Below are 27,930 nucleotides of genomic sequence, written 5' to 3'. Positions count from 1 at the left end.
AGTCAACATTCATTTCTGACCTTCAGCCCCGTTACATTTCTTAACATTCAGAAATCCAACCACAAGATCACATTTATTTTGGTACACAAGTGCTTTTATAACACAATCGCAGTAGCTCGTATTCAAGTCTAAAACATTCACACCACTAACTCTTCTCTGATGACTGACAGATGAAAGAGGAAGCGGGTTGTGCAAAAACAGGGCATGACGATCAAGGAGGGGAGATCCTGTATTTGCGATGCAACAACAAACAGGCCATCTCACGCTGTCACAGAATCATCCGGAAGAGGCGAGAACCTGCATACAAGAAGACCACAGTGTATCTCTCTCAAACAAAGATTTTATGATAGATTAAAGATAGATTTTATGTGATAAAACAAACACTGTATACTTTTTAAATCTTTTTTAATCTGAATGACCTACACTTGATATTTTGTTAACTAATAAAAGACATTTTAGGAGTGTAATGATACACTCGGCTCACAATTTGATAAAATACACAATTCTGGGTTCACAAAGCGATAGCATCACAATATTTTCAATAACGTTTTTTTAAAACATTTTCAATGACATTTTTGTTGCACATAAAACTTGTTACAGAACTGAAGGTTTAACTGAATGTTTTGTATGCGAACGAATAAAAACTGAATAGGTCTCTCTCTGAAAAATATAAAACTGAATTTGAAAACTATGGGAATTAGGAACACACAGGTCACGTGTTGGCAGCTAGGACAGGATTAAACAGACGTCTATCATTATAAAGAATAAATTCACAATAAATCACATACAAATATTGCACAGAGCCAGAATATAAAAAAGGTTTTCCAATCACTAATGTGTCTGTGGATAATGATTTTTGTACCTTAAGCTTTGGTTTCTCCGCCAGAAGTCTTTTCGGCTAGACCGGCCTATTAAAACACACAACAGCATGACAGTCAATACCATCTGCACATAGGAGAAAGTTTGGATAAGTGGAGACAAACTGACCTTCTGGTGACCTCTGGGCTTATCTTTAAACAGCTTCTCCACAGCTACAAAAGCCTGCAGGGCCCAGTCGTACACAGTGTCCCCTGTTCCCTGTCGAGGGAAGGTTCTTAAGATCATTAATAGATCATTGTAGCAGAATTTCTCGTTTACACATTTAGCGTATTGGACCTAATATTATTGGTGGATTACGCAGCAAATAAACAAACAACCCTTTGATATCTCTGTGAATTTGAAGGGAACTAAAATTTTAAAACCACTGAAAACAATTGAATTCAAGTGTGAAAACTATAGTTCTAACACAAATCTGTCACATGCTTATTTTTGGGTTGTTGTATGATTTAATCAGTGACCCCGGTGGCTTTTCAGGATGTGTCTGTCAGCATATCAGACAGGGTAGAGACACGCAGCATTAAAATTGTTTTCCAGAGAGTCATTTTTCATTAAACCTCTAAAAGGGATTCTTTTCGTAATGATGTGTTGACACCTTCAATCCCCCGGTACACATGACGGTCAAAGATAACAGGAGAGGTGCGGACCGCTTTCCACTATCCATACAGGTCATGATCCAAACGGACACACTTGTAATAATAAAGCCCCCGTGTTTGTGCGCTTCACAGCGTGAGCTTGGGTTTATGTCCCCGGGAGGCATCAGGAATGCCTTTCATCTGCTGTTTTTCACTGGGCTGATGTTGTGGAACATTATGGATGCCTCGCCCTTCCTGTCAATCACACTGACGCTCGTCTCGGCGGGAGCGAAGGGTTGACACGCTGTCCTACACCGTGACATCTAACAATAACCGGTACAAATAAAACCCAGGTGAAATGAACACAGGCGCACCTTTGCCATAGTTACAGCTTCTTGTGGATAGTAAAGAGACGCCGCCACGGCCATGAGTCCGCTGGGGTAGAGAAGTTTCTTCAGCCTGGAGCCTGAAGAACATCACGAACAAACCTCAAAATCAGCCGCTAATAATACAATGCGAATTGGATGAAGACACGCTAACTTTCTGAGCTTCAAAACTCATGTCGACAAAAGTGCCTTACAGTAGATAGATTGTTTGGGTGTGAATGGCTGCGTTGTGCGGCTTGAAGCTATGCCCAAAAGACGGCTTTAAACATTACACTACCTCTTCCAAGGAAAAGTCCAATGATCCCAGCGAAGCCAATGACACCCGCTCTGGGGTAAAACTCAGGTGGAGGGTTCTTCAGGTAGGCATAGCTATCTGAAACAAAGCAGAAGAGTCACTTCATTTAACAAACGCTGTGCTATACTTACTTAAAGAAAAAAAAAGGAAATTCTGTCATCGTTTGCTCACCCTCCAGTTGTTCCAAATCTGTATAAATGTCTTTGTTCTGATGACTCAAAGAAAGATATTTGGAAGAATGCTTGTAACCAGACAGTTCTTGGCCACCATTGACTACCATAGTAGGAAAAATGAAACATTTCTTTGTTCAGTTGATCACAAAAGAAGATATTTTGAAGAATGTAGGAAAGCAAACTGTTTCATCTTTCCTATACTACGATAGTTAACGGGGTCCAAGAACTGTTTGGTTACAAGCATTCTTCCAAATATCTTTCTCTGTGTTCATCAGAACAAGGAAATTTATACAGATTTGGAACAACTCGAGGGTGAGTAAATGATGACAGAACTTTCATTTTTGGGTGAACTGTCCCTTTAAGCTTAAATGAGCTTATATAGTTTATACCATTTCTATAGAGTTTATACCATGGTCTACTCTGTTTAAATACTTGATTCTGATTGGCTGTAAAGTGTGCATTAAAACCACTTAATGCACAGGTAATTCCAGTCAACTGACAAAAATAATTGTAATTTTTGATCAAAAATGAATCATTAAACATCAATAACAGCTTTAACTTGGCAAATGACCATGGTATAAGCGGGATAATCCACGGCTAGCCGTGCATTAAAGGATTTTAATGCACTTACTGGAGGAAACCGTGGATTATCCCTTACTTAAAGCATGTTTCCTTTATGTGTGCGTGTTCACTTACTTTGTCCAAACTGTACAGTACTGTCCAGCCTGGGTTTCACTGCTCCATAGACACCCTTGGGTTCCAATGCAAACACAAGAAATAAAAATATAACTTCCAGTTTATAGAAACAAATATCTACACGCTTATTAAAAACTCACGAGTAAATGCTAAAGCTGAAGCAACAGACCCAAACTGACCTTGAAAGTAACATTTCAGAAAGACAGGGTTTTCCTGTAAAGTAAATGTTCACTCAAAATGAAAACGCAATTTAATTACTCGTCATTTCCAAACTCTTTCTTCCAAGAAATGAATACGATTTTGAATACATTTCCACGAACCTGGCAGATATTTCTCACTGTATGATTTTGTTCGTACTTCAACGCATGTTCTTTTAAATATATCACGGAAAAGGCAAAGTAATGCGAGTTTGGAACGACACAAGGGAAAGTAATGGCATTACTTTCATTTTTTGAAATTCAACCTCTTCCCAGCCCAAAGGTTTATTGGTTGAAATCTAGGTTTACAGTCTCTAGGTTTATAGCTTTTTAAGATTTTGATACTTTACAAAAGTTCACCCTGAACAAATCTTTATATCGACAGCTATAAACGCATAATGCATGACTGATAGAGATAAGATATAACAAAAGCTATAACAGATAATCAGATCTGTCTGAGACGAAGGTGAAAAGTTCAGCTCTGTAATGTAATGTATTACTGCTGAAGCATCTTTTACACGTCCATATTCCAATACAAATATGCGTAAAAACAATAAAACCGTTATCCACATCTGGGTCTGTAAGTGATGTAAGATTTTGACAAAAGGCTGTTCTGCTTTTCAATGTCAAACCTTCTATCAGCTGCGGTCTGTAATGCTCTCATATCACATTTCATTGGATCATTCCTCTACTTTTGTTACATTTTCAATACTCCGTATCATCCTTCAGATTCACACTGTTCACCTGAGAACATCACACAATACAACCGATAGCCGCTGGAGAGCTGCACTACCAAATCCTTTTAAAGAAATGTTTAACGTTCAGGATTACTGTCCGTCTGTTTTAGAGATTGACTGTGTATTATCCACATGAACAACAATGAGAAATAATAAAGCAGAGACACCCTGATAGATTCCAGAAAGCCTGTGGAGTTGAATGAAAATGAGGATGTGCGTCGGGCCGGCTTTATTTCTGTGCTGTATGTCTGATGTCTGTGCTCATCTGTACCTGAACTTTCTGTCTGGCTGAGCCGGCTGTTTGCTGAACACGACCCAGAACCCCAGCGACCAGACGGCCAAATCAGAACCGCAATGAAGAGAAACCAAATCACGAATGTCAAACGATTCTTAATCATTATGTGAGGAATGATGAATGCTAGAAAGAGCTACAGTCCATTTAATATGAGCTTCTGTTATTTACCCACTAAAAATAACCAAATCAAAAAAGGAATTATTTTTGAATGTTATATTTTACAGACTGCAGCTCTGACACACATCCCACATAATGAAATGAAATAAAAAGAGATAATCAAGTGATTAGTAATAGAGTACATTATAAGGCAACTAAGTTAGATGCATGAAAGTGAAAGTGACCTATTTGTCAGGTACGGTGACCCATACCCGAAATGTGACTTTTGGGTGTAAATCAGCGAGGATGAATTGTGTTCTGGTTAGAAATGCCATGCAGACCCGATGCATTAGCCAGCACAAACATGCAATGCTGTGACGCTTTATGTGTCGTAATAAAAAACTCCTTTAGGATGATAAAGACCCCTCCGCTGCTCATCGGTTTCTGATCCCCCTGTCTGGGTTTATTCTGCGATAATGATGGGCTGACATCAATACAGGGTCTGGTCTGACAGTTTTTACCTGGCACAAGGTGCTATAAGGCTCTGCCAGTTTTCTTAATGCGGCGACACGTTCTTCCACCTGCCCTCTCTCAGGCTCCACATATCTGAACCTCTCCTGCGGTGTCGTGTAGAGGGACAACTGCAAAAGCGATGTTTTTGAGAAGAACATAACGGTTAAACTGCAATACGTACTGTAAATGCTGAAATAAATATAGATATTGGTCTAGATTTCAGATTAAAATGTAAAGGAATGCATAAGCTATAACATCCCTTCCATCTTAACGTTTTACTTCTGGCTTGTTTATTTTTCTTACTACAAAACTGGCTTAGTTGTAAATTGAAATAATGTTTAAATCTTAATCGTTTTAAAATGGTTGGTTTGATTGTGTGGGTTTCACTGTACCTCGTCCACACTCAGAGCTGTGCTGGGTTTATCATCACTGCTGCCGGCCAGGAAAGAGGCCGATAACCTTCCCAGAGCCCCCGAGACTCCGGCTACCCCTCCCACCTATAAAAACATCCACAACATCGCCATGAAAAGAAAGGACATAAATAAACCGGTCTGATGGAATTTACTGATCCAAAACCCCTTATAGGTCAAGCTCACACAGTAAAATTGCCTGTGCCTCTCAAAGTGTGGATTATATAAACACTGTGAGAGTTAATTTGACCCTTTTTAACACTGGCGATTTTGCTTCACAACTTCACAATGGTGTCTTTATGCGGGCTAGGTAGTTTGTATTGAGTGTCAACACATGCTGTGTTTCTTATTTATCACACACACACGCGTTGACCTAAAGTACCCACACAGAGTTGTTTTGAGAACATTCAAGGTCTCACTGCCTTGTTTTTAACACTTTTCAGTGAAACCCATACAAAATTAATTGTTTTTTTTTTTAGTAAAAGTGTGTTGATTAGGTTTTTCATTCTATAATATTACCGTTACCACAAATACTGTAGTTAAACTAAAGTTACTGTGGTAAACCCACTGTTCATTTTCCGAAGAGCAGAAGCACATGCAGGTCAAATTTTTATTGTGGCCAATGTATGGGTAATTTTCTCTTTTTATGTTCTTGCTTTCGGTTTTACTTGACTGATATTTGAGAAAATATTAGTTATGAAGTCTATATCAGAAAGAGGTCAGTCAGAGCTGATCAATCACATCTTTAAACCAGCATATTTCTAGAACTTTTGGTTCTCCTTAGAATTTCAAGGTGTTTTGTCTCCATCTAACGGACACGTGTGGTACTGCAGCGGTCCCTCGACAAACGTGGATGTCAAATATACTTTCCTTATTTTGGAAGACATCATTTACAAGAACACTTTTAAAAAGAATCACTGTTTAAAGTAAAAGGTTTGCAGCTGTAGTTAAACAGTCTCATGATAGACAGTTAGTCGAAAATGCTGTCCCTTGATTTTATTATAGTAAAAGTGTCGTGACCGCGGTTATTTTCCACAAGAGGTAAACAAGTTTGACTTTACCGATACCGTGAATCACATGTTTGATATATATATATAATTGGAGCATAGAGGCTTTTTTAAAACTCATAATAAGTTTACAGTGTCTTTTATCATATGCAGTGTCCTTGTATTTCCTGTCCTTAGATGATCTCTTTAAGATCAGAAATAAATTCCCATTAATATAATCACGTAAACTCGATTGAACTCATTGTAAATGTGTAATTAGTAACGAATAGCGCACGCATAGAACAATCCCCAGCGAATAAAGCAGGTCGACCCACTACAAGAGCAAGACTGACAGATCAGCTAAAGTTATTAACGCTCACCTTGTACATGTTCCGATCGTCTTCTTCACCGCTGAGAGGCGCGAGCCGCGAGCACACCATCACTATTACCACCATCTAGTGTTCATGAAGCGCATACAACAAAGATTATAGATATTAACAAGACGGTGCAGTTTTATTACTATAAATTGGGAATGTGCAACCTTCTGGTAAAGGAAGTCCTTCCACGCCGGAAAAGAACCAATCATCAATCGCTAAAGACTGACGATCCTTTGGGGGAGGGGTTCTCTGCTGAATGTTGAGAAGCGCTTGTCAACATCTGCGCATGACAACAACCTGGATGTAAACAACCTGTTTTAGCACAATTTGAGGTTAATAAACAAACTGTATTGTACGAAGTTTTCATTTTTGTCAGAAATATGATGTTATATTGTGACCTGCGAGTTTGAAGATATAGTTTCTTCCCATTTTATTAGATAGGACGTGGTCTTGTATGACTGCGATAACTGCCTGAAGACGCTATATAATATGGCTGCCGAGTGCGGAGACTTTTCTAAAAAGTACTTCTTTGATTGTAGTCCGATTGCGTTTATTCCGCCATCTAGTGTTCATGAACAGCATTTGCACTCTAAATATTTTTTAGACTAATCTGCCGTTTGAATTACTTTAATCATATGTATACGATTATGTCATCGTAATGCGTCTCGTTTGAGAGGATAGCTTTTTAAACTTACTTATGTTGGCTGTATTATCATGTAATTTTGTTTAAATTCGTTCATTGGTTCCTTAGCAACCAAGACGAACAAAGTTTTGGACAACAAACGTCAAAGGCAGTTTGAGCATGCGACACTTAAAATGTTCTCTAATGTCATGGAGAAACGTAAACGTGTAAAAATATTGCCGTTTTAAATGGATTTAGAACTAAGCTAAAGTAGAAAATATATAAATAGAACATTTACAAATTATTCCTATTTGCAAAATGGAGATGTATGAGAATTGTGCCAGAAGAATTCAGTCATACTGGAGATCACATAGAAACAGAAGACTCTTCAAACTCCTTGTGAATACAGTACGCTCAGCAGTAAGTTCTTGCCTGGACACTTTCTTACACCAGAAAACAATCTTACAAACATCCAAAAGTGCACACTTTGACATTTTCAATGCAAGCCTACTTCAACAATTATACTCTTAAAGAGCTTCATATAATGTTTTTATGAGGTTCTTTAGGTTTAATGAAGATTCGACATCCTTTATGTTGTGCAAAAGGTTCTTTGTGGTGGAAAAAGGTTCTTCAGACTATTGAAAAGTAAGAAAGAAATGTTACTTTTAAAAACCTATGACTACATTGTTCTTTGGGGAACATAAAATGCCCTTAAGTGGTTTCACTGCGAAGAACCCTTTTAGCACTTTTTTACTCGAGTATGTTAGATTTATACTGCATGCATATATTTACTAGATTATAAATCTTCCAGTCATCATTTTGGTGCAGTTATTTTTTGTGTGTTTCAGGAGCGGTGTCTTACACCAGCCGCCCTGCGTCAGCTGAGCCCGAGAGAAGCCGAGCTTCTGAAAGACCCCGGTCTGAAATACAGGCTCAGATTCAGGCAGGTGGACTTCACACTTGTGTCAAGTGTTCAGATGCACGTTTACTTTACAGATAAATTCATGTGTGAACAACAGCTCACACATCAAGTGTAAACCTCAACCGATGGTTGGGATAAATCAAATCCAAGTCACATTGTCCTTCTCCATTTATCATAAATATATACAGGCCTATCAGTGATGGACTGGTTGACAAACAGGTTAAGTCGTTTTTCTGATATGCTCAGGTTCGCAGGACCTCATTTTCCACCTTCTGTGGTGTTCAAGATTTTCCACATTGGTGTTGGAGGACATTATCTCTCCGGCAAACAACTCTTCACTCCCTCCAACCAGGTACGGTTTTGAATCAGCGCAATATTGAAAAATGTTTACTCTGGAGGCAAAATAATCAAACGCTGTGCGTTTTAAACAGGCCACAGCAGACACGTGCAGAATGATGGGAGCCAGAACATTCATGGGTTTCATCTCAGTGGACGAGATTCACAGGCAGAGCGGAGCCATTACTGAAGCACAAGATGTCATCTGCATGAGAGACTTTATGCAGGTTTTTCAACACGTGATAGTTTGTAAACATATCGTGGTGCGATTGTGTTGTTTATTCATCCTTTACGCCCTCTCAGTATTCCAGCCACCTGGATGAGCTTCCCGCTTGTCTGGGCGGTCGGGAAAACGGCTGGAGGTTTCTGTCTCGAGAGGTCTTGTCACGGAACATTCGCAGGGAGAATATCAAATCAGAAACGACCGGTTCTGTTGTGGCACATCTAAAGAAAGGGCTGGCGTGGGGACATCTCACCCTCTCTCATTTCTCCAGACAGCAGCTCTCTCAGAGGTTCGCACGTACCTTTTACTTTACGGAAATTATAATGGCACACTGTTTCCAATTTTATAAATCCAGCAGATTCAGTCAATTCTGTCTCACATGCTGTAGACCCATATCATCACAGAATCTTTCTCATATTCTAGATGTTTGCCAGCGTCCTCACGGCGCTCTGCTCGAGTTAAGAACACCGCAGCTCGCAAGAGACGCCTCTACAGAGAGAGAGTACGTTCGATCCTCATACATTTCATTATTTTCATATATATGTAGTTTTTACACTAATGGAAACCAAGATTATCACTTCCAACATCAGCTACTGTTAAAATGCATAATGAGTCCTTCAATGTGTATAAGTGTATAACTTAAGTCAGCATTTCATTGAAACGGTCTTGTAGCCCTTTAAATCATATGAACTCCTAAAACAGCGTACGTTAAATTAAAATCATCATATTAAAAACACGTTCTGAAGTTTACAGCATGCACAAAGACAGAATCAAGCAATGAATGAAATAACGCTTTATTTGAATTCACTGTTGGACCAAACCGTGCCTGCTCTACAGAACCAGGTGTTAGAAGAAGAGAGGCATCTGGACAACATGAATAACAATAACACGGATAAACAGAAGAGCACTGCTGAGAAATACGACATCAAGATTGTTCTGCCATCGGCTGAGACTGAAGATTATGATGACGGCTCATCTGAGTCTGAATGGGAGGAAGAGGCTGAAAAACTCTGCAACTGGTCGAAACAACTGAACTTAGATGATATTGATGCTCTTGAACGTGTCGATGGATAAAAGTTCAACATGGATGCATGGCTCTCTGATGCTTAAAGAAATATTTGTAACACATCCGCAATAAGACTGAAACCCTTATTTTTTGTATATTGTGATCACGCAAGACAACATTGTTAGGACATTTGTCAGTTCATCCCAGATTTTATTTACTAAGAAGATTTTGTGCTCTGTTTTATGAATGTTATTTGGATTTGTCACTTTTGAAAGGCAATATGAAAGAATTTTCTATGTAATCTTATTTCATCCATTTCAAAGTTATTCAAAAATCAAACCTTCTTGAAGTTTCAAAGAGATTTGTATAGAAAATGTGGCTACCTCAGCGACAAACATAGTATTAAGACTTTTTAAATGTGTTCTTAAAAATATAGGTTCCTAAAAAGATCTTATATGGGTCCATAACAAATCTTTAACATGCGCAGAATCTTTTTTGTATAGAAGGTTCTACAGATATAAAAAGTGAAAGAATTAGCTATGTTATGGCTGAAAGGTTTTTTTTTGAGGAACACAAAATGCTTTTTATGGCATTGCCGTGTGTTTTATGTAATTAAATTAGCTGTAGGCAGGGGTAGTTTAGCTGTGGCTGTTGAATCTGTGAATCTTGTTATTCTCTTGGCACACGAGTATGTTAATAAGTTTATTCTACCTTTGTCGAATAAAAAATGTTTGCCAACATAATAAAAAACATTCTCAATAACCCTGTCCGTTAGCTTTTGCTAAACGTGCTTTGTCGGCCTTCCGCGTTTTCCTGCGGCCGTGTCGCAGTGACGCTCCGGCAGAGCGGCGGCGCGTCTGCGCGCGGAGCTCCGCCCTCCCTGCGCGCTCCGCGGCCCGCCCAGCGCCCGCTGACTCCCGCTCGAACCCTGCCCGAGTCTGGGGAAACCCGACGGCCTGTCTGCGGGAATTCTGAAGGCCGTCGCGCGCGTTGATCAGATGCGTCAGATCGCACGGATTTAATCAGACGATACCGCTGCGCGTCCACGCCAGGTTTGTGTGCCGTTAATGCGAATTATGTTGCGTTATGTTTTGCGCGCTGCGTCTGGAGACGCGAGGCCTCGGATCGGGCCCCGGGCCTTGAGCAGGCCGCGGTAGGGCCTCGCGCACCGGGGGTGGGTTATTGTTTATAAAAACCTCTCGCGTGCACGAGTGCGAGATATTCAACGGTTGCGCACGAGGCGCGTGCGTTTTGCATGCATACGCGCGTTTGCGTGGGAATGAACGTTGGCGCTTTATTATGTGTCAAAATGGCGCACACGGACGGGTTTTGTTTTCGTGCAAAGGAGGAAAATTACGGGCGCGAGACGCCATGTTCGCGTCCGGTTTCGGATGCGAGCGAGGAAGCGCGTTCATCGGCGCGATGGGGGGTGGGAAGCTTCCGCGCGCGCGTTCTTCTTGTGCATTCTTCGCGCAGGTTCATGCATTCTTTATTATGCATTATGCATGCGATGCTTGTTTGCGTTGTATTTGAAGACGTTGCATTGAATCCTGTGCGACGATCAAAGTGGATGACCGATTCGCCGTTTTTTGACGCTCGTGTGCATGTTGCTCTCCTTTGTTGTCGCAGTCATTTGCAAATTAAAGGCGCACGCATGCCCTGATTGCGTCAATAATTTGATCATGCATGGGTGTCTCTGCATATATTTCAAATGCGTTGATGACAGTCTATTGTGGGAATCTGTGACATTGTTATGACCCCTCCCCTCCAGAAATGCGATGCGTGAATACATTCAATTTCATTTGTTTGACTTTTCGATCCTGTTTGCAATCGATTTCTTCACAATGATTTCATGTGCTCAGCTCATAAATAAAACAACAGAATTTGTTTCGATTGTGTTGTCCGGACTCCGGAATGACATCTGGCAGACTCTTGATGTGTTTTTGTGTTGCATTAGTTGTGCAGTGGCCAATGAAGAGTAAAGTCGATGGCTGAGGAGGTCACGAGGCTTGCGCTCCGCTCCCAAGAGCCAAAGATAATACTGCATGGCTCAGGTAACCACCTCACAGTCATCTCTTTCACCGTACAGACCGGACGTTCAGTGACATGGCAGTAACCAGAGAAAGAGACCCATAATCCATTTGGCTAATTGTGTTTATAAATAGTCAAACTTTTCTCTTTCGTAGCTTGTTGTTACCGTTTCAAAAAGCAGTTAAAATGTTGAAAAACAGGAAAAAGTAACACCCGTCCATCCGTTAAATTGATCGGATGTGATATTATATTAGAAACGGTGTTTTCATCATCATCTCCGTGTGTGTGTGTGTGTAGACGATGGAGGTGCAGGGGAGGAGGAGTACGTGGTGGAGCTCCAGGAGACTGTGCTGGTGTCTGAGGTGGAGGGGGAGGGGGTGTCCGTGCAGGGCTTCTCCTCAGATGAGCTCGTGATCCAGGATGCAGTGGAGGACGTGGTCGCCGAGTATGTGCACTGCGATGACGACGAGGGTGTTGCCGTGGAGACCTGTGTGATGTCACTGGAGGGCGAGGAGGAAGAGGAGGACGGCGTTGCCATGGCAGAGATGACAGAGGATGTTTTGGTGGCAGAGGGGAGAGAGCAAGACGAGCTGGACCAAGACCACGACTCGGACAGCTGTGGAGACTACCTGATGATCTCATGTAATATTTGAACTTTCATTATTCTTGCGTTTATGTAGCTGTTTGTTTGTTTGTTTGTTTGTTTGTTGTTTATTCAATTCAAGTTCCTGCCTGTCTGATCGATTGATGTTTTCTCTGTCTGTAGTGGATGATGCTGGGAAAATGGTGTCGGGAGACGGAGATGAGGTGACAGTGGAGGGGGCGATAGATGATCAGGAGGTGGAGAAAGATGAGGACGGACAGGAAGTGATCAAAGTGTACATCTTTAAAGCAGACTCGGGGGAAGATGATCTTGGTGAGTGAGCTGTGTGTTTGACACGTGCGCGATGTCTCTCGGCCATCCGATGAAGAGCATCCAAAGGTCTGAACTCGTCCTCCGTGTGCGTGTAGGTGAGACAGTGGACCTGGATGAGAGCGAGACGGTGGCTTTGGCTGAACCTGTCGTACGGCCGCTGAGAGAGAAGATGGTCTACATGTCAGTGGGAGACGGCCATCACACACAAACAGAAGGTGAGTAAAACCTCACAGGATCATTTATTAAGAAGTTCACCTTATGAACATCGAAAGAAATTTGTGTTTTGTGTGCAGGAGGGTCGAAGGTCTCAGACGAGGTCTACATGGAGGTGGTGGTTGGAGGGGAGGAGCCGGTGTCTCATGACAGAGCGTATGACAGCACCTCACTGAGCAAAGACTTCATGCCTGTAGCGTGGGCCGCTGCTTACGGTCAGCACACTCGCCAACACAAATACAGACATTATATCGTACAGTGCAACGTGTTAAAGTGGAAGTTCACCCGAAAATCAACTCGCCCACATGACGTTAAACGTGTTTCGAGAACTTCCGGCGTCTTCGGAGCACAAATAGAGATATTTAGGTGACATCCGAGAGATTTCCAGGTGTCAGTTTTTGCCAAGGTCCAGAAAAGTACTAAAGGCATCGTTAAATTGGTCCATCCGCGCATAGCGGCTCAGTTGAATTTTTTTGAAGCGACGAGAAGGCTTTATGTGCGAAAAAACAAGCCAAAATACCGACTTTAACGCCGGAAGTTCTCTAAACATGTTGAACGTCATGTGGGTGAGTAAAACGTCACAGAAAGTTGATTTTGGGGTGAAATTCCCCTTTAATGTGTGTGTCAGATATGCTAAAGAAACCCAAGATCTCAGTATGTTTTATGTTAAAGAGAGAGTTCACTCAAAAATATAAATTCTGTCATCATTTATTCGCCCTCATGTTGAATGTAGGTAAATGACAGATGACATGTATGATTCTTTCTTCAGCGCAACTCAAAAGAAGATATTTTGATAGATGTCTCCGTGGTTTTGTGTTCATACAATAGAAGGGCCGATGTTGTTTGGTTACCAACATTGTTCAGAATATCGTCTTTTGTGTTCTGCAGAAGAAAGAAAGTCATACGGGTTTGGAATGACATGAAGGTGAATAAATGATGTAAGAATTCTCATTTTTGGGTGAACTGTCCCTTTAAATCTGCACAATTAATTAAAAAAAAATGAAATTGCAGTTGTATTGTTGACTTCTGGATTTTCTATGTGTGATCAAGTTAGATTTTGACATTTTTTCATGCAAATAGGGCTGGGTAAAAAATATATATTCTTCTATTTTAATCTATCTTCAATTTAAAGAAACAACCCCCAAATCGATTCTTAATGCACGTGCCTCAGAGAATATTATCTATATTTCGCCTCTCGTCCAGAGGATGGCGCCATTATTATAAAAGTTGAATTTTGAATTTCAAGTTGTTCATGATTTCACTGTTGCACATTTAATTACAATGTTTTTATTTTTTACAGTAATGTTTGGTTACTCAAAGTAAAAGTAATTCAAATCAATTGTGTAAACTAATAAACTATTAATGTGAATGTGTATTTCATTAATTTAGCTGCGTAGTGGGGTTTCAGTTACCAGCCTATATATTTAAATATGGATTCCATGTCTGCAAAACGAATATTTTAAATTAAATACTGATAACTAATCGATATGGAATCGAAATTGAAACCATATAAATAAGAATTGTATCGCCAGAATGGTCTCAAAACTCAGCCCTAAAAAGCAAATAATGAATTGACTCTCAGTTATCAATTCAGGCGTGTGTCATGTGTACAGCGCAACCTTCACAGTTATAAATTGAGGATTGATTGTATTGTTATTCTGATGTTATATTCAATAAAAGAGAGTGAGGCGCATCTACTTTATACAATGCGAGCTGCGCAGACATGCATCTTCCTTATAAAGTCAGGCGGGTCTGCGCAAACTGCGCGTCCTCTTTATACAACGCGAGATCCACTGTTAAAAAGTCAGGCAGTCTGGTCTGTACAGTGCGGGGTTTATGCCCCTTAGCCTTGTTCATATTGGTTTACAACGCATTTTGCACAGAGCAGCGAGAGTCACGAAAGATTTGTTGGAATCACGACGCCGACTCAACATCGTCATATCTATCAGCCGTCGTCTATCGGCCCGACTCTAATTAGAAACGTAATTTTGAATTCCACCACTGTCACATTATTTCTGTTTGTATGAGGGTCAATCATACATCCTCATGTTTTTGCGATAATCAGGTGCGGCTGATCACGAGGGTTGTGAGAATCGTAACGGTGCGGCGAGCGCATTGCTGCACATAGACGAGTCGGATTCACTGGACAAACTGAACCGGCAGCACGGCAAAAACAAGAGGAGAACCGAACCACGACAGGTCCAGACAGGTAACGCTTCCCTTGCCACATCCTGCATGTCTTGTGTTTTCTCAGAACACAAGCAGATTCAAAAGTGAAAATGTGCATTCGTTTCATCAGCAGTCGGAATGTCTTTGAGTTCATATTTTAGTATGTATTTGTTCTGTGTTTAATTCAATTTGATTACGTAAATGAATTTCGCCAACGTTTCATTTGCTGCGTTTAAATTTGTATGTACTCTCTGATTTGTTTTCCTGCAGCAATCATCATCGGTCCGTATGGACAACCTCTCACCGTCTACCCCTGCATGCTGTGCGGTAAGAAATTCAAATCCCGCGGCTTTCTGAAGCGACACACTCGCAACCACCATCAGGAAGTCTTGACTCGCAAAAAGTACCAGTGCACTGACTGCGACTTCACCACCAACAAAAAAGCCAGCTTCCACAACCACATGGAGGTTCACGCGCTCAGCAACAAAGCCCCATTTGAATGCGAAACCTGCGGTAAAGAGTTCCACCAGCAAGCGGCGTTGTTCGCTCATCGTCTTCAACACCATCACCGGGAACCGAAAGCACCCACGGCCATCGCTTCCCCCCTCCCTCCTTCTGCCGCCACCAAGACGCACAAATGCAAGTTTTGCGATTACGAGACTGCGGAGCAGGGCCTGCTCAATCGCCACCTGCTGGCCGTTCACAGTAAGAGTTTCCCCCACATCTGCGTGGAATGCGGCAAGGGTTTCCGCCATCCGTCGGAGTTAAAGAAACACATGCGGACGCATACCGGCGAGAAGCCGTACTCGTGCATGTACTGCGATTACAAATCGGCGGACTCTTCCAACCTCAAAACGCACGTGAAAACGAAGCACAGTCGCGAACTGCCGTTCCGCTGCGAGCGCTGCGGCCAGACCTTCAGCGAGGAGGAGGAGCTGACGCAGCACGCCGCCACGCACGAGGACGCTCGAGGGCACCAGTGCAGCCATTGCGACCATCGCAGTTCCAACTCCAGCGATCTTAAACGGCACATCATTTCCGTGCACACCAAGGACTACCCGCACAAATGCGCCATCTGCGGGAAAGGATTCCATCGGCCGTCCGAGCTTAAGAAACACTCAGCTTCTCACAAAGCCAAGAAACTGCACCAGTGTCGGCACTGCAATTTCAAGATCGCCGACCCCTTCGTCCTCAGCCGCCACATCCTCTCCGTGCACACCAAGGAACAGCAGCAACCGCAGCAGCCCGCATCGCCAACACCGGCGGCTCAGCCGCAGCCCCCGACACTAGAAAAGGCTGCCCCCAAGAGGACTATAGGGGCGGCGCAACTGGCGGCGGGCGGCGCTGCGGTAAAGAAAGGAGGCGGGGGCAAGGGCCCACGGGAAAGGAGGGTGTATCAGTGTCAGTATTGCGACTACAGCACTGGAGATGCGTCTGGATTTAAGAGACACGTCATTTCCATTCACACTAAAGACTATCCCCATCGCTGTCAGTACTGTTCTAAGGGCTTCCGGAGACCTTCTGAGAAAAACCAGCACATTATGAGACACCATAAAGACGTGGTGCCTGCAGAATGAGCCCGGAAGCCCGCTGCACCCTCCTCTTCCTCATCTTCCTCCGTGTCCCGCTCACTTCCGTAGGAGACACTAAACAGCTGGTGATTTGAAATCGTGAGCTCTCGTGTCGTCAACCGGTTGCATAGCAGTGTGTGTGTGTATGTTGTCGTGTCCGTATGAGAATGCATTTTCACTTTGCTTGATGGCCATTTTTCCCTCTCCCACATTAAAGGAATAGTTCACCCAAAAATGAGATCGTCGTAAGGCACTTATTCTCGTTTTCTTCCAAACCCTCATTGCTTCTTTGGAACACAGGAAGTGAATTTTTAAAGGATGTTTTGGCTATTACAGTTTACTTGGACTTTAAAGCTTGCCAAAAAAGCGCCTTAAAAGTATCATACAAATTTGCTAGACTCATAGCTTGTGGTGTATTGAAGCTGTTATTTTTGTCAAAAAAAAAATAGGGATGTTGTATTCATGCTAAAATGGTGTTGGTTTCATGTTCCACTGAAGAACAACACATGGGTTTGGAACAACATGAGGGTGAGTAAATATGACAAGACTTTTGAGTGAACATATTCTTTAACTCGGTTAATTGTCGTGCGTGTTTTATGTATTTCTATTGATGCATCTCAATTTGGATTTTGTACCTTAACAGATCAACTCTCAACGAATCGTGTTATATTCCTCAAGCATTTTACAGACGCACCCACTGTCAAGCATGTGTTATCTGAAATCGGAATATTTGACCCTGACGTCATATATAAGCGCTCTACAATGCTTTTCGAATATAGGCATTATATTCGAATAATGGCATTATGACACCAAATCCAAATAGCCAAATATTCCTCTGATTTATAACATTTTATTTATGGGCAAGGTTGCAGAACTTGGACATGGTGGAAACATCAACATTTTTAGCGTTGGACAGATATCAGGCTGTTTTTCATAGGATCTAAAAGCAATGCCTTGTTTTTCGTCATCGGTTTGGTCAGAATGGGGTCTTTCAAACCTTCAAATAATTGCAGTAAGCTTTGTGTTTACCTTGTATTTTTGGCAGGCGGTGGGACCCTGATGAAAACATGCAGTTTCATCATTAATTACAAAGGGTTTTAAAGGAATAGTTTACTCAAAAATGAAAACGTGTGTCATTATTTGTGACATTATTTCTTTTCTTTTTTAAATGCAATGTTTTTTTTAATTCTTCAAGCGTGCTTCATTACAATAACCAGAGGCTTTAAAATCTCTAAAACAGACGGAATGATTCGGTGACGGAATTTTCTTCTTTTTTTGTGAACTGTTCCTTTAAGGCTTATACAAAAACAGATGGTTTTAATGCTTGTAAAACCTTTGAATCTTGATTCGTGTTTTTTAATGTTATAAGTTCAATTTATTGCACGTAATGAATGGATGTGGGACCACAGAACTTATGTATAGAATTAAACTGTGAATCGCACCGAAGATGTCTGGGTCATATTTAACTCCAAAATCAAAACATTGCAAAAGTATTTTGAAAACGAACGCAAACAAAAAGCGTTTTGCTTTGTTTTAGGAATGAATGTTCTTTCATGAAAGGAATGTTCTTCTGAAATAACCTAAAGGAAATGTTTGTAGTAGCACCTTTGCCGATTTGATAAAAACAAAGTTGTGAATTTTTGGTTTAAAAAAGTGCCGTAATGAATTGGCGTGGAAAATATTAGGAATGGTTGCTTACGGTATTTGGTTATAAATGAATACGCTCATTATCTGTCATTGAAATCTGTAATGTTTTATTTTGTTAATATGACCCTTACGTGTCACCCAAACAAACTGTAAGCGTGCACTATATACCCCTGTAACATTCATCAGCGGTACTGCCTGTAGCAAAAATATTCATAACCTCATGGAACACTTCAGTATCAGGCCGGTCGTATCACTCATCAGTATACACAATATGCAGTATGTAGATGAAATGAATGATCATATCCGTGTGTATGTAATGGTATGACTGTGTTTTAGTTGAGTTCTGTACCAGATATGTTTGACGTTGCCAATAACCCTTCACCAGTGACCCTTGAGCGACTGTAATGACTATCTTATGATGGTACTATTTGACTGTATTTGCATGCAGTTAAAGCAAATCCACAAAGCCTCCTTAAACGCTCTAACTGTCTTAAAAGTCAACATCAGACCTCGCCGAGAGCATGCACACGTCTGGCTCGCTGTAACGAGCAAGTAGTGACGTGTTTGAAAATGTCCCACGTACACACATACAGATCGTTTATGTGTAACATTAAATCAAACATGGATCCGAAAACGCTTTCAATAGCCCGTGATGTATGATGTCATCTCCAGCTCTGCACGTGGTTGGCCAGAGGTTTTAGATGAAGTTGACCGATTACATAACCTCAAACAGCCTCTTTCCATCACGACACAATTGCCAAGTGTCTTATCTTACTCGAATCAATGCCATTGGTCAGAAACGGCGTCGGACCGAAGCACTTGTCATTAACCTTCCCCATCCTTCTGTCCCTGTGATCATTTTTATACCGCAGATATTTATTTGGTCACCGTTTAAAATTTGTTGTATAGTTAAATGTAACTAGGATTCTATGCGATTATAACTTATTGTTTTGTACACAGATCTGTAAAGAGAGAGAGAGAGACGCTGTAAACAATTCAGGAGTCTGAACTTTGTGTTGTCATGGATGTATCTTCACATTTGTTTTAAAAAAAAAAGATAAAAAGGAAATAAAAGGCAAAGTATTTTCCTGCATTCTCTGTTCGGTGTGAATACATGAGTGAGAAAATCTATTAAAACTTTATGAATGGATCTGGGACAAGGTGAGATTGTTTTATTTGTACTCATTCTGTATATGTCAATTCATGATTTTCACTCAGTTTCATCATTTCATAATTGAAACTTCTGACACACTTGCCTGTTTTTGTTTGTTTTGATAGGCTGATGCTTAAAATGAGTTTTGAAAACAAAATATAGCACTTTTTTACCAGAAGGTTAAAAGGAGTGATGTCTATTTTGTATTAAGGACAAATTAATTTCACAACCATTAACCAAATTAGTTGCATTCGCATAACAATCTTGTGATTTGTACATTGCAAAAACCTTTTTTTAGTATTCATGTCTTGAAAATGTCTTGGAAAAATGCACTTAATCCAAAGGAAACACAATATGTTTTTTGTCGTACCCTGTTTGCAATTATATTTTATGCATATTAATTTTGATATATTTTTCATCAACCTTAATATCTTTGTCATTTTTTTATTTTAGTTAAAAATGTATAGATATTTGTACTGAAAAGCTGTATTTTTACTGAGTCTCTTTGCAGTGTTCCAGTTTTAAAATCTCGACACAGTTGAGGTTCACAAAAGTTTTTATTTGTCCACACTAAAAAAAATCGAAGGAAGAGAGATGTTTTAGAGGGTTAAAGAGTGCTTTCAGTTTAAAAGTTAGAATTCAAATGTTTCACTACAAAAAGTCTTCCGAGACTCGAGCATCAGATAGGATCTTCAAATCCACAGTTCAAGGGCACTCGTCTAAGAGAAAAGAATAAGTCAGATCAGAGATATTGAAATATTTACTTACAATATAAATAAGCATATGGTGTCAGACAAGTGTTGGTTTTATACTGTATGCACATGTAAAGTGTGTATGTTCTGTAGGGGGCGCTATAGCATTCATGTAAACCGTCTTCTGTCAGTTTTCTCTTTAAGTTTAAATAATAGTCTGATAATATTAGTGTAGTTTTTGTGTTTCAGCACAGATTCATTTTACCATTCTTAGGCAGGACAGAAATGTTCTCAGGCAGAATGCCTCGTTCCAGAGAGAACTCCGTGAATCTGTCCAGGACGTCCTGGCCCAAGTCTGGTGTTCGGCCTGTAACATGACATAACAATTACTTCTTGTAAAACAAAACATAACAACACAGTGTGTGAATTGTAAATTATGATGTAATACAGCAACAATTCGTTTTCCCATAATTGTACTACTACTTTATGTAGCAAGAACAGGAATATAAAAGTATAATTTGAAGTATACCTAAACATTCGCTACAAACAACACTTATTGACAACTACGTTTTTTCGTTTGTACTGCTACTATATACAGCAAATGAACTAGCGGCTATACTGATAGTATATAGTAGTTCAAAACTTGTAGGAGTTTTTTAATTTAGGAAAATACTCTTTGCCGTATACTATATACTCTCAGTAAATAAAAAGCGTACTGAAAGTATACTTATTTAAAGTATAAAAGAAGTAGGCCCTATACTAATCTCTTAGCACACTTGAATAAACTTTTTTTGTAAGGGACAACAGACAAAGCACTTACATATACAGTCTGATGCTATCATAAAAAATCATTCTTAAATTCTTACCGTAGAGTTTGTTCAGGAAAGTTATGGAATCGTCTTTGGTCTTGATGGTGTGGATCACAGCGTATTCATCATACTTCACATCCACAACACGCATGGCATTTACAGTTTCCTGGCCTAAAGGAACAAACAAACATATGTTACCGAACGTCCTGTACGACTTAATGTTTTATTTCAGATCTGCATGCATGAGTTTGTCTCTCACGGTCACTGTAGAAGGTGAATTGCCCCGGAACATTCGTCTTCTGAGCCACATGGGTCATTCTCCAGCATGTGCCATCAGGACTGAAAAGCAAAGGATCGAGTAAGCTCTTTGCTTTTTCAATATGCAACACAACTTTGTATGGATAGATATCTTACTTCAGACTGGAATATGCCATCTCTAGGCCTCCATCATCGTTTGGCGTCAACATGGCGACGCCTGTCTTCATGTTTGCCTTACGGGCGACAAACCACTCTGCGTTGGTAGCAAAACCAATCAGGTACCATTTCCCAGCCACCTGTTTCCCCAGGCACACACGTCATTTTAAGATGTTCATCATATGTTGAACTATATTTTTGACATTTATTAAACATCATCTGAGTAGTGCTTGACCCACCCCTAAGCTCTAAATATCTCTTTGACCTTGTAGTAAAAATGTGTTTGGCCCAGCACATTTAAACGATGTGCATTAAGTCTGTCCGGAGACTAAAAATGGTGATAATCATTCATTTGTAATCTTGATTTCTCGCTTCATAAGTGTTTGCATTCTTACCCCCTGGACGTCGAAGTCGGCCTGCGGTGTGACTTCAATACTAACGGCAAGGGCGCAGAGCAAAACTCCCAGCAATCCAAACAGAGCGGTTGCCATGGCTACTGCAGAGCTCAGTCTGGAGCGAGTGGGATGGGATCTCATGTTCGGGGTCCCACAGCCCGGTCTTTTATAGAGGAGCCCCCTGCTACGTGATCACGCCCCTTACACACATCTCACAAACAACACACACACACTCTCTCGTTTCCCTCATAGTCTCCCATTGTTTTATATCAGGCCGGTATTTCTAAACCGATGTAAAACAAATGATTTTTTACCTGTATTTTATTAGTGGGGCCACCTGATATCCTACTAAGTCGGTTTGGACATGTTTTACTGTATTTGGCATTTTGCCCTCACAGGCTTAAGCAAACCTTAATGCACAGATGTTGGGCCCCTTTCCCCATTTTACTGCCTTGCTATAACAATTGGCCCAGAGATTTGCAGCAGGGTGTTTTCAGATCATAAACATAAACCTAACAAATCAAACAAATCTGTATAATGATTTTGTAAACAAATCATAAACATAAACCTAAAACTTGTTAGGGGGAATATGAGTCATTCTTGTGCACTACATTGTATTTTTTCTTATCATAAGGAAGTAATTTCACTACTCTTACTGGTTTAAACAGAGGTTGCCATGTCCTGGGTATTTTTTAAATATTACATTTTTTTAATGAAAGAGCGTTTCTTAAAATGTTCAATTATTTAAATGTAAATAAAAATAATTTTTCAATTCAGAATCTATTAATAGTTTTTCCCAGGCTCTACAAAAGTAGCTAACAAAATGTCTTTAATGACTTCATCCTCCAGGAAGTGACTTAATTTATATTAATTCTGAAATGTTTCCTGGTATTAGTTGGTTTGTCACTCCAGTTTGACAAATGTATAGTATCACTATCATTATGATGAATTAAAAAAAAGTAAAATATGGTGAAAATATCAAACTTTAAATTGGGACCCTCAACATGGCAATCCTCCCTCACTGAGCAATGGTGACCATATTCTGTTCATTTTATATGCCATTGCATAAAAAATCTAATTATAATGAATTAATGTTTAAGATCTTCAACAGATCATTTTCGAAAGTCTGCTATACCTTTTAATACTTTAAAAAAGAACAAGAAATTGTTTATGACAAGAATGACTTATATAGGTTTATGTATGTTTATGTGTTGCATGTGGGTTTATGTGTTAATAACATCAATAATAATCACAGATAAACACACAAACATGGTGATGAAACAAAGAGCTGCCTTATGTCTCTCTTTTGCTCTGGGCCTTTCTGGAACCTGGAACAGAGTTTAATGTCAGCAATTTCCACCAAATACCCCCCACATCCCCAGCCCTCCCTACACTGGACAATACACTCTCACGCACGCACGCACACACACCAACTTCCAAAAAGATTTGGACAATATTTTTGCTCTCTGGTTTGGATTTGTGTAGTAATTATGAGGTTAACACTGCAATTTTTATGAGCTTTACATTATTATATTCATCAATCACTGTAAGAATCACAGCAGGGCGGTTTTATAGATTTACCCGATTTGAAAGCACAAGAGGAATGTATTCCTATGGCTTTACAGCTGTTTTGCATTATGGGGACGGTTTACCAGACAAGGATGAGCGTAAGCCACGAGTAGCCCTAGGATATTTAAGTCAATTAAAAAACATACTTTACAAAAAAACTACTGTGTGCATCTTGAGACAAAACAATGGCACTGATATATTTTAAGATAAGTTGTTTTTGATCAAGACACTTCTAACATTTAAGTTAGTCTGGGACTTGACTTAAGTCCTGTCTGGGAAACCGCCTGTCTCATGTCTGTTTTGTGTAAGTTACTGCACGTTTGATGACTTCTACTGTAGCTCACAATTTGTGTTGCTGTAATGCCGGTGTATTATGTAAAAAAAATCCATATATTTGCTGTGGGCAACCATTTTACACGCCTTTAATACAATGCAAAGCCTGATTTACTGGACCTCAGATATGAATCATCATTATATCTCAATCACTGTGTGCATGCTGTTCATTTATCACATCTCACTGTTTTGCAACGAATGCAGAAATCAATATTTAATTACTTGATCGTGTTTTGGGTTGGGATCAGGGGAGTCTTCAGTCTAGACTTGAACATGTCTGAAACTTGAGTCATGTAAGAAAGCTTTTGTTTAGCTTTTCTTGACCAGAGATGTGTGGTGCTTAAGGGTGTGAGGGGTAATAAGGTGACGATAAATAATTAAACAGCATGTATGTATTTTTTTGCATGTGTAAGTTATGCCGGCTATATTTTTAAAAAGGGATAAGCAATCATTCCTTGATGGTGAATGACTTGCACTTTTGCTGTGATGGGTGTCATTATGAGTCATTCAAGTGGTTTTGGGAGTTTGTCATCTGACTCACCCACAAATGACTAGATTAAACCTAAACATCAGCAAATAAATTGATACTCATACACACGAGATGAAGACTGCAGTCACATGGGATGCTTGCCTTTATACATCCTCATGGGACATTTCTGTTATTGTGGAAATCAGAATTATGGCCAAAAGTGATTTTGTTTGCAATAAAATGGACTCACTGGGCAATTGTGTTTTCTCTTTTTGAAAAAAAAAGCAGTTTACTTCATAGTACTAATGCAACTTAATGAAAAGCATGTGTACGTGTTTAACAGCTTTATGTGCAGTGTGTAAATGCCTGAACGTTTTTTTTAACCATGGACGAACCTCTGGAATTTATAATGGGGTTAAATAATAGTGGTTTCGATTGAACTGATTTAGCATTACTTAAAAAGACTTACATGTGTTGTTGTTTTTAATAGTCATGACTGAAGGGTGTATTTCGAAACCACTGTGCTAATGATGTAGAATAAAAGTATCAATTACATCCATATGTCCTCTTTAAACTTCTCATTTGAAACGTGATGTTCATAGTTCATCAGTTTACATACAGTATCTCTATATTATTACATTCAGCCTGGTGTGAATATATATTTGCTGTGATACAATACTGATGTTTGTGACTCAATCATTGATTTGTTTATTAATTTCAGAAACCTTGAATTTGGCCCAACGAAGGAAATTGATCCAAACAGTGGGCGGGACAGAACGGCATGGAGAGGCTCAGAGATGACGTATTTTTGTACGCAAAACCCGGAAGCGAGTTAGCATTATAGCACTTCCTGTCCCAGCTCTAAAGTCTATGGGTTTTTTGAATGGGATTTTGGTAAATAGGGTCTGTGGCAAACAAAACCTCTAAATATTTTCACGTTTTATTTTGTGACATAAAACACACCAATTTTAACCCGCTTGTGATTTTTTAAAGCCTTATTGTGTCTTAAAAACGGCGGTTGCTAACAAGTTGCTAAAAGCGACTACCTCCTTTGGCGGGGACGTTCGACGTCATCTCATCGCGCATATAAAGCTCACAAATAATGCAACATGGGCACAAATCTCTTAAAACCTAGATGCGGATTCATTCATGAAGTAATTACCTACACATTTTTAATAAAGTTTGAAAGAGTTGATCGGAGGCTTGGTAGTGGTGACGTTGATTTCGAGCGACCTTAGGTGTAGTCTGTTTATAGCATCGTGTTAGCTTTTTACTTCTGCCGATTGTATTTCGGCTTAAAAGTAACAAATGTGGTGTTAATTTGTAAAGATTATCTTGATGAACAAAACGTGTTAAACATCAGACCTTTGTTAATAACAGAGTTTATTTTTTTGCGATCTTCCAAAGTCTATGGGAAAATGCATAGGCTTCGGTCAAGGGAACCAATAGCTTCCGGGTTAACTTAGCCTACAAAAATTCGTCAACTCAGTCTGAGGTACTCGATGTACCTGCAAGCATGGCCGTACCCCACCATTGAGGTGCCCGAGGTCCAGACCTCGGTAGTTTTGTCGTGAAAAAAATGCCAATTTAGTAGAAAACGCCTAGATAACTGATCTCAGATCTGATCTACCTCAGCTGTTTAACAGCGCTCTTAAGTGTCAATCTGATTGAGTTGGCCAATCAAATGAAGAAAGGCGAGGATTACTGTCCAATCAAATGAAAGAAGGCGTGAGGTGCTGTTTACAAAAGTCAAGCTCGAGTTCAGTTTCTACTGTGAAAGAGCGCGATGTTAGTAGCTAACTGTTAAATGTTTTATAGAAATGTTAGCGGCCATTCGCATGTCGCGTCTAAAAAATGCGTACAAAACGCTGACTGCGTCGCTTTCTCTTTTCAGAGCGCCCGGGAGTTTACACTCTCGTTTTGAGCGTGCTTGACGCGCGTCAACATTTAAACAACAAACCCGAGTAAACGACCGATTGTAATATCCAGTAATCCAAACTACAAAACGCCGAAAACATATAATTTACGTGTTTAATGTCAGTTTGACGCGACGAAAACATCACCAGACCTTCACTAGTTCATGCTAAACTGCGTGGCTTTGACACGGGTGTGTTTATAGGTTGTGGTTAGCCTGTTAAAACAACTATATGATTTGCAAATAATTCAAATGCATCACTTTTAAACAAATTCTCGTTCTTTAATTCTGTTTCTAAATTATTTTAAGTTGACCTTTAATAAAAACCTAAGTGTCTGCAACTTCTTTAGCTACACAAAAAAGTTAAAGGGACAGTTCACTCAAAAATGGAAACCTCTTACCTTTATGTAATTTCAAACCCAAATGCATTATGCTCCTTTATGAAAGACAGTTTGTATTTCAATCTGGTAGTACTTATAATTGAAAAATATCAATTGACCATGTGTATACTTTCATTACCAGTGTTGGGTAACTAGTTACTAAGTAATTAGTTACTGTAATTTAATTACTTTCCCCTTAAAAAAGTAAAGTAAGGGATTACTCTTATTTGTTCTGTAATTAAATTACAGTTACTTCTGATGTAACTGAATTAAATACGGTGTAATGTATACAATAGTGGAATTGACATTAAAATTCAGAGTCTAACTTTAAAATGCATGCATTAATGTATCTTTCTCACATTTGTTATACAAGTCAGTTAATAATTGTACTTTATGTAGTTTTACATGATTTATTTGAATGAATTGAGAGTCGTTTTATATGGAAGCATATGTGTTGCAAAATTCAATTTGCAATGTAATATGCAAAATGGAAATGCAATATGCAAAATGGAAATGCAATATTCAAAATGGCAATGTATTTCTGTATTTAAATTAACATTTTCCATTACTCACATGTGCAAAGTTTGGTGCAGAATGAAAATGAAAATGAAATTATATTATTTACATTTGCCATTTCCAACAGCAGTCTTAATATGTAAAGTGCATACTTTTTAACGCTTTATAAGTAGCGAAATTGAAATGAAAATGTATAACCCAAATTGATTTGATATGTGTAACATGTTCAAGCAAAAATAGTAGCAAAATGATCATTTAAATGTTATTTGTCCCTAAATGCATTTAGACTAACAGTTAGGACACTTACGATTGCATTTTCATCATGACGCGGTGGGATGTTTGTAGCAAAATTCAGTGCGTCTTTGAAAATGCATTCCGAGCTGACCACGCCCACCCTCAGTCAATCACTGCGTCAAGGCGGGGATTGGCGGAAGCGTGTTACGTTTAGATCGTTCGAAACATGGCGGCTGGAGATCTGCTAAGATCGTTGAATTCACTGGCAGATGAAGTGGAGCGTGAACAGAGAAATAGTGGTGTTTCAGAAGAGTTTTACGTGTATGTAGGTGACAGAACTAAATCAATATTGGAGCGTCTTGCAGAATTGTCGGCCTTAACTGGCCTCGACACTCGTTTCGCTGCTGAACCCTTGAAGGTGGTGGAAGAGCGATTATCTTCTTCTCTGCCGAGGGGAGTGGGACGACCGGCCGTGGAGATCCCCGACGAGGCCATAGAGGGGTATCTTATGTATGGTCTTAAAGTTAAAGACATCGCGGCCTTGTATGGAGTTAGTCGCTGGACGGTACATAGACGAATGCAACAGTGTGGACTAAGGTAAACATCAACTTAAATATTTTTTATATGGTTTCATATAACGTTAAACACCCCTATTCTAAACATTTGGTCAGGAATGCCCCCTTTTTTGGAGCATCATAGAAACGCATACAGCTGACTTGAATAATCTGATAGAAATTTAACTAGGACATTCAGATATGACTTGAATGAATAAAAAAATTCACA

General features: G+C 39.8%; 4 protein-coding genes across 6 annotated transcripts; 2 read left to right on the top strand and 2 right to left on the bottom strand.

The window, feature by feature from the left end:
• Window positions 1-45: 45 nt before the first annotated feature.
• apooa (apolipoprotein O, a) lies at window positions 46-6,836 on the bottom strand. 2 transcript variants are annotated; one of them, XM_057328983.1, is made up of 11 exons: window positions 6,777-6,836; window positions 6,616-6,690; window positions 5,232-5,336; window positions 4,848-4,967; window positions 4,207-4,239; window positions 3,002-3,056; window positions 2,115-2,210; window positions 1,826-1,917; window positions 988-1,077; window positions 863-908; window positions 46-297 (listed from the first exon to the last, which is right to left on the bottom strand). In XM_057328983.1, the coding sequence occupies exons 1-10, from the start codon at window positions 6,819-6,821 to the stop codon at window positions 864-866; spliced, it is 756 nt and encodes a 251-aa protein (XP_057184966.1). In that variant the 5' UTR covers window positions 6,822-6,836; the 3' UTR covers window positions 46-297; window position 863. The 2 variants fall into 2 exon arrangements, with proteins under 2 accessions (XP_057184966.1, XP_057184967.1); XM_057328984.1 differs by lacking the exon at window positions 4,207-4,239 and having other exon boundaries at window positions 57-297.
• A 1,538-nt stretch (window positions 6,837-8,374) lies between these two features.
• Window positions 8,375-10,425, top strand: lg2hxorf58 (linkage group 2 CXorf58 homolog). The gene is made up of 5 exons (XM_057362523.1): window positions 8,375-8,508; window positions 8,588-8,719; window positions 8,796-9,004; window positions 9,139-9,217; window positions 9,553-10,425. Exons 1-5 carry the CDS (start codon window positions 8,395-8,397, stop codon window positions 9,787-9,789), a joined length of 771 nt encoding a protein of 256 aa, XP_057218506.1. The 5' UTR covers window positions 8,375-8,394; the 3' UTR covers window positions 9,790-10,425.
• A 216-nt stretch (window positions 10,426-10,641) lies between these two features.
• On the top strand, window positions 10,642-19,578 carry LOC130571489 (zinc finger Y-chromosomal protein 1). 2 transcript variants are annotated; one of them, XM_057362499.1, is made up of 8 exons: window positions 10,642-10,773; window positions 11,679-11,775; window positions 12,050-12,394; window positions 12,519-12,668; window positions 12,764-12,883; window positions 12,962-13,096; window positions 14,947-15,090; window positions 15,321-19,578. In XM_057362499.1, the coding sequence occupies exons 2-8, from the start codon at window positions 11,709-11,711 to the stop codon at window positions 16,625-16,627; spliced, it is 2,268 nt and encodes a 755-aa protein (XP_057218482.1). In that variant the 5' UTR covers window positions 10,642-10,773; window positions 11,679-11,708; the 3' UTR covers window positions 16,628-19,578. The 2 variants fall into 2 exon arrangements, with proteins under 2 accessions (XP_057218482.1, XP_057218490.1); XM_057362507.1 differs by lacking the exon at window positions 10,642-10,773 and adding an exon at window positions 10,791-11,197.
• A 387-nt stretch (window positions 19,579-19,965) lies between these two features.
• On the bottom strand, window positions 19,966-21,859 carry zgc:153704 (Lipocalin-like). Its single transcript, XM_057329024.1, has 6 exons — window positions 21,732-21,859; window positions 21,337-21,476; window positions 21,182-21,261; window positions 20,980-21,093; window positions 20,379-20,480; window positions 19,966-20,140 (listed from the first exon to the last, which is right to left on the bottom strand). The coding sequence occupies exons 1-6, from the start codon at window positions 21,825-21,827 to the stop codon at window positions 20,127-20,129; spliced, it is 546 nt and encodes a 181-aa protein (XP_057185007.1). The 5' UTR covers window positions 21,828-21,859; the 3' UTR covers window positions 19,966-20,126.
• Window positions 21,860-27,930: the final 6,071 nt, after the last annotated feature.

This window comes from Triplophysa rosa, linkage group LG2 (assembly GCF_024868665.1).
Source record: "Triplophysa rosa linkage group LG2, Trosa_1v2, whole genome shotgun sequence".
Lineage (NCBI taxonomy): Eukaryota > Metazoa > Chordata > Actinopteri > Cypriniformes > Nemacheilidae > Triplophysa > Triplophysa rosa.
The sequence above is the reverse complement of the archived record's forward strand: the minus strand, read 5'-3'. Positions and strand labels throughout refer to the sequence as shown.

What these genes read in the sequence shown, in the direction of transcription:
- apooa (XM_057328983.1), bottom strand. Translation starts at nt 6,821, where the DNA reads ATGATTGGTTCTTTTCCGGCGTGGAAGGACTTCCTTTACCAGAAG. An exon ending in CTTATAGCACCTTGTGCCAG is followed by an intron (nt 4,240 to 4,847) that starts GTAAAAACTGTC and finishes GGTCGTGTTCAG; the next exon opens with CAAACAGCCGGCTCAGCCAG. An exon ending in TGGACTTTTCCTTGGAAGAG is followed by an intron (nt 1,918 to 2,114) that starts GTAGTGTAATGT and finishes GATGTTCTTCAG; the next exon opens with GCTCCAGGCTGAAGAAACTT.
- lg2hxorf58 (XM_057362523.1), top strand. Translation starts at nt 8,395, where the DNA reads ATGCTCAGGTTCGCAGGACCTCATTTTCCACCTTCTGTGGTGTTCAAG. An exon ending in GCATGAGAGACTTTATGCAG is followed by an intron (nt 8,720 to 8,795) that starts GTTTTTCAACAC and finishes ACGCCCTCTCAG; the next exon opens with TATTCCAGCCACCTGGATGA. An exon ending in GACGCCTCTACAGAGAGAGA is followed by an intron (nt 9,218 to 9,552) that starts GTACGTTCGATC and finishes CCTGCTCTACAG; the next exon opens with AACCAGGTGTTAGAAGAAGA.
- LOC130571489 (XM_057362499.1), top strand. Translation starts at nt 11,709, where the DNA reads ATGGCTGAGGAGGTCACGAGGCTTGCGCTCCGCTCCCAAGAGCCAAAG. An exon ending in CTCGGGGGAAGATGATCTTG is followed by an intron (nt 12,669 to 12,763) that starts GTGAGTGAGCTG and finishes GTGTGCGTGTAG; the next exon opens with GTGAGACAGTGGACCTGGAT. An exon ending in AGCGTGGGCCGCTGCTTACG is followed by an intron (nt 13,097 to 14,946) that starts GTCAGCACACTC and finishes TGCGATAATCAG; the next exon opens with GTGCGGCTGATCACGAGGGT.
- zgc:153704 (XM_057329024.1), bottom strand. Translation starts at nt 21,827, where the DNA reads ATGGCAACCGCTCTGTTTGGATTGCTGGGAGTTTTGCTCTGCGCCCTT. An exon ending in ATGGCATATTCCAGTCTGAA is followed by an intron (nt 21,262 to 21,336) that starts GTAAGATATCTA and finishes TTTGCTTTTCAG; the next exon opens with TCCTGATGGCACATGCTGGA. An exon ending in ATTCACCTTCTACAGTGACC is followed by an intron (nt 21,094 to 21,181) that starts GTGAGAGACAAA and finishes TTGTTCCTTTAG; the next exon opens with GCCAGGAAACTGTAAATGCC.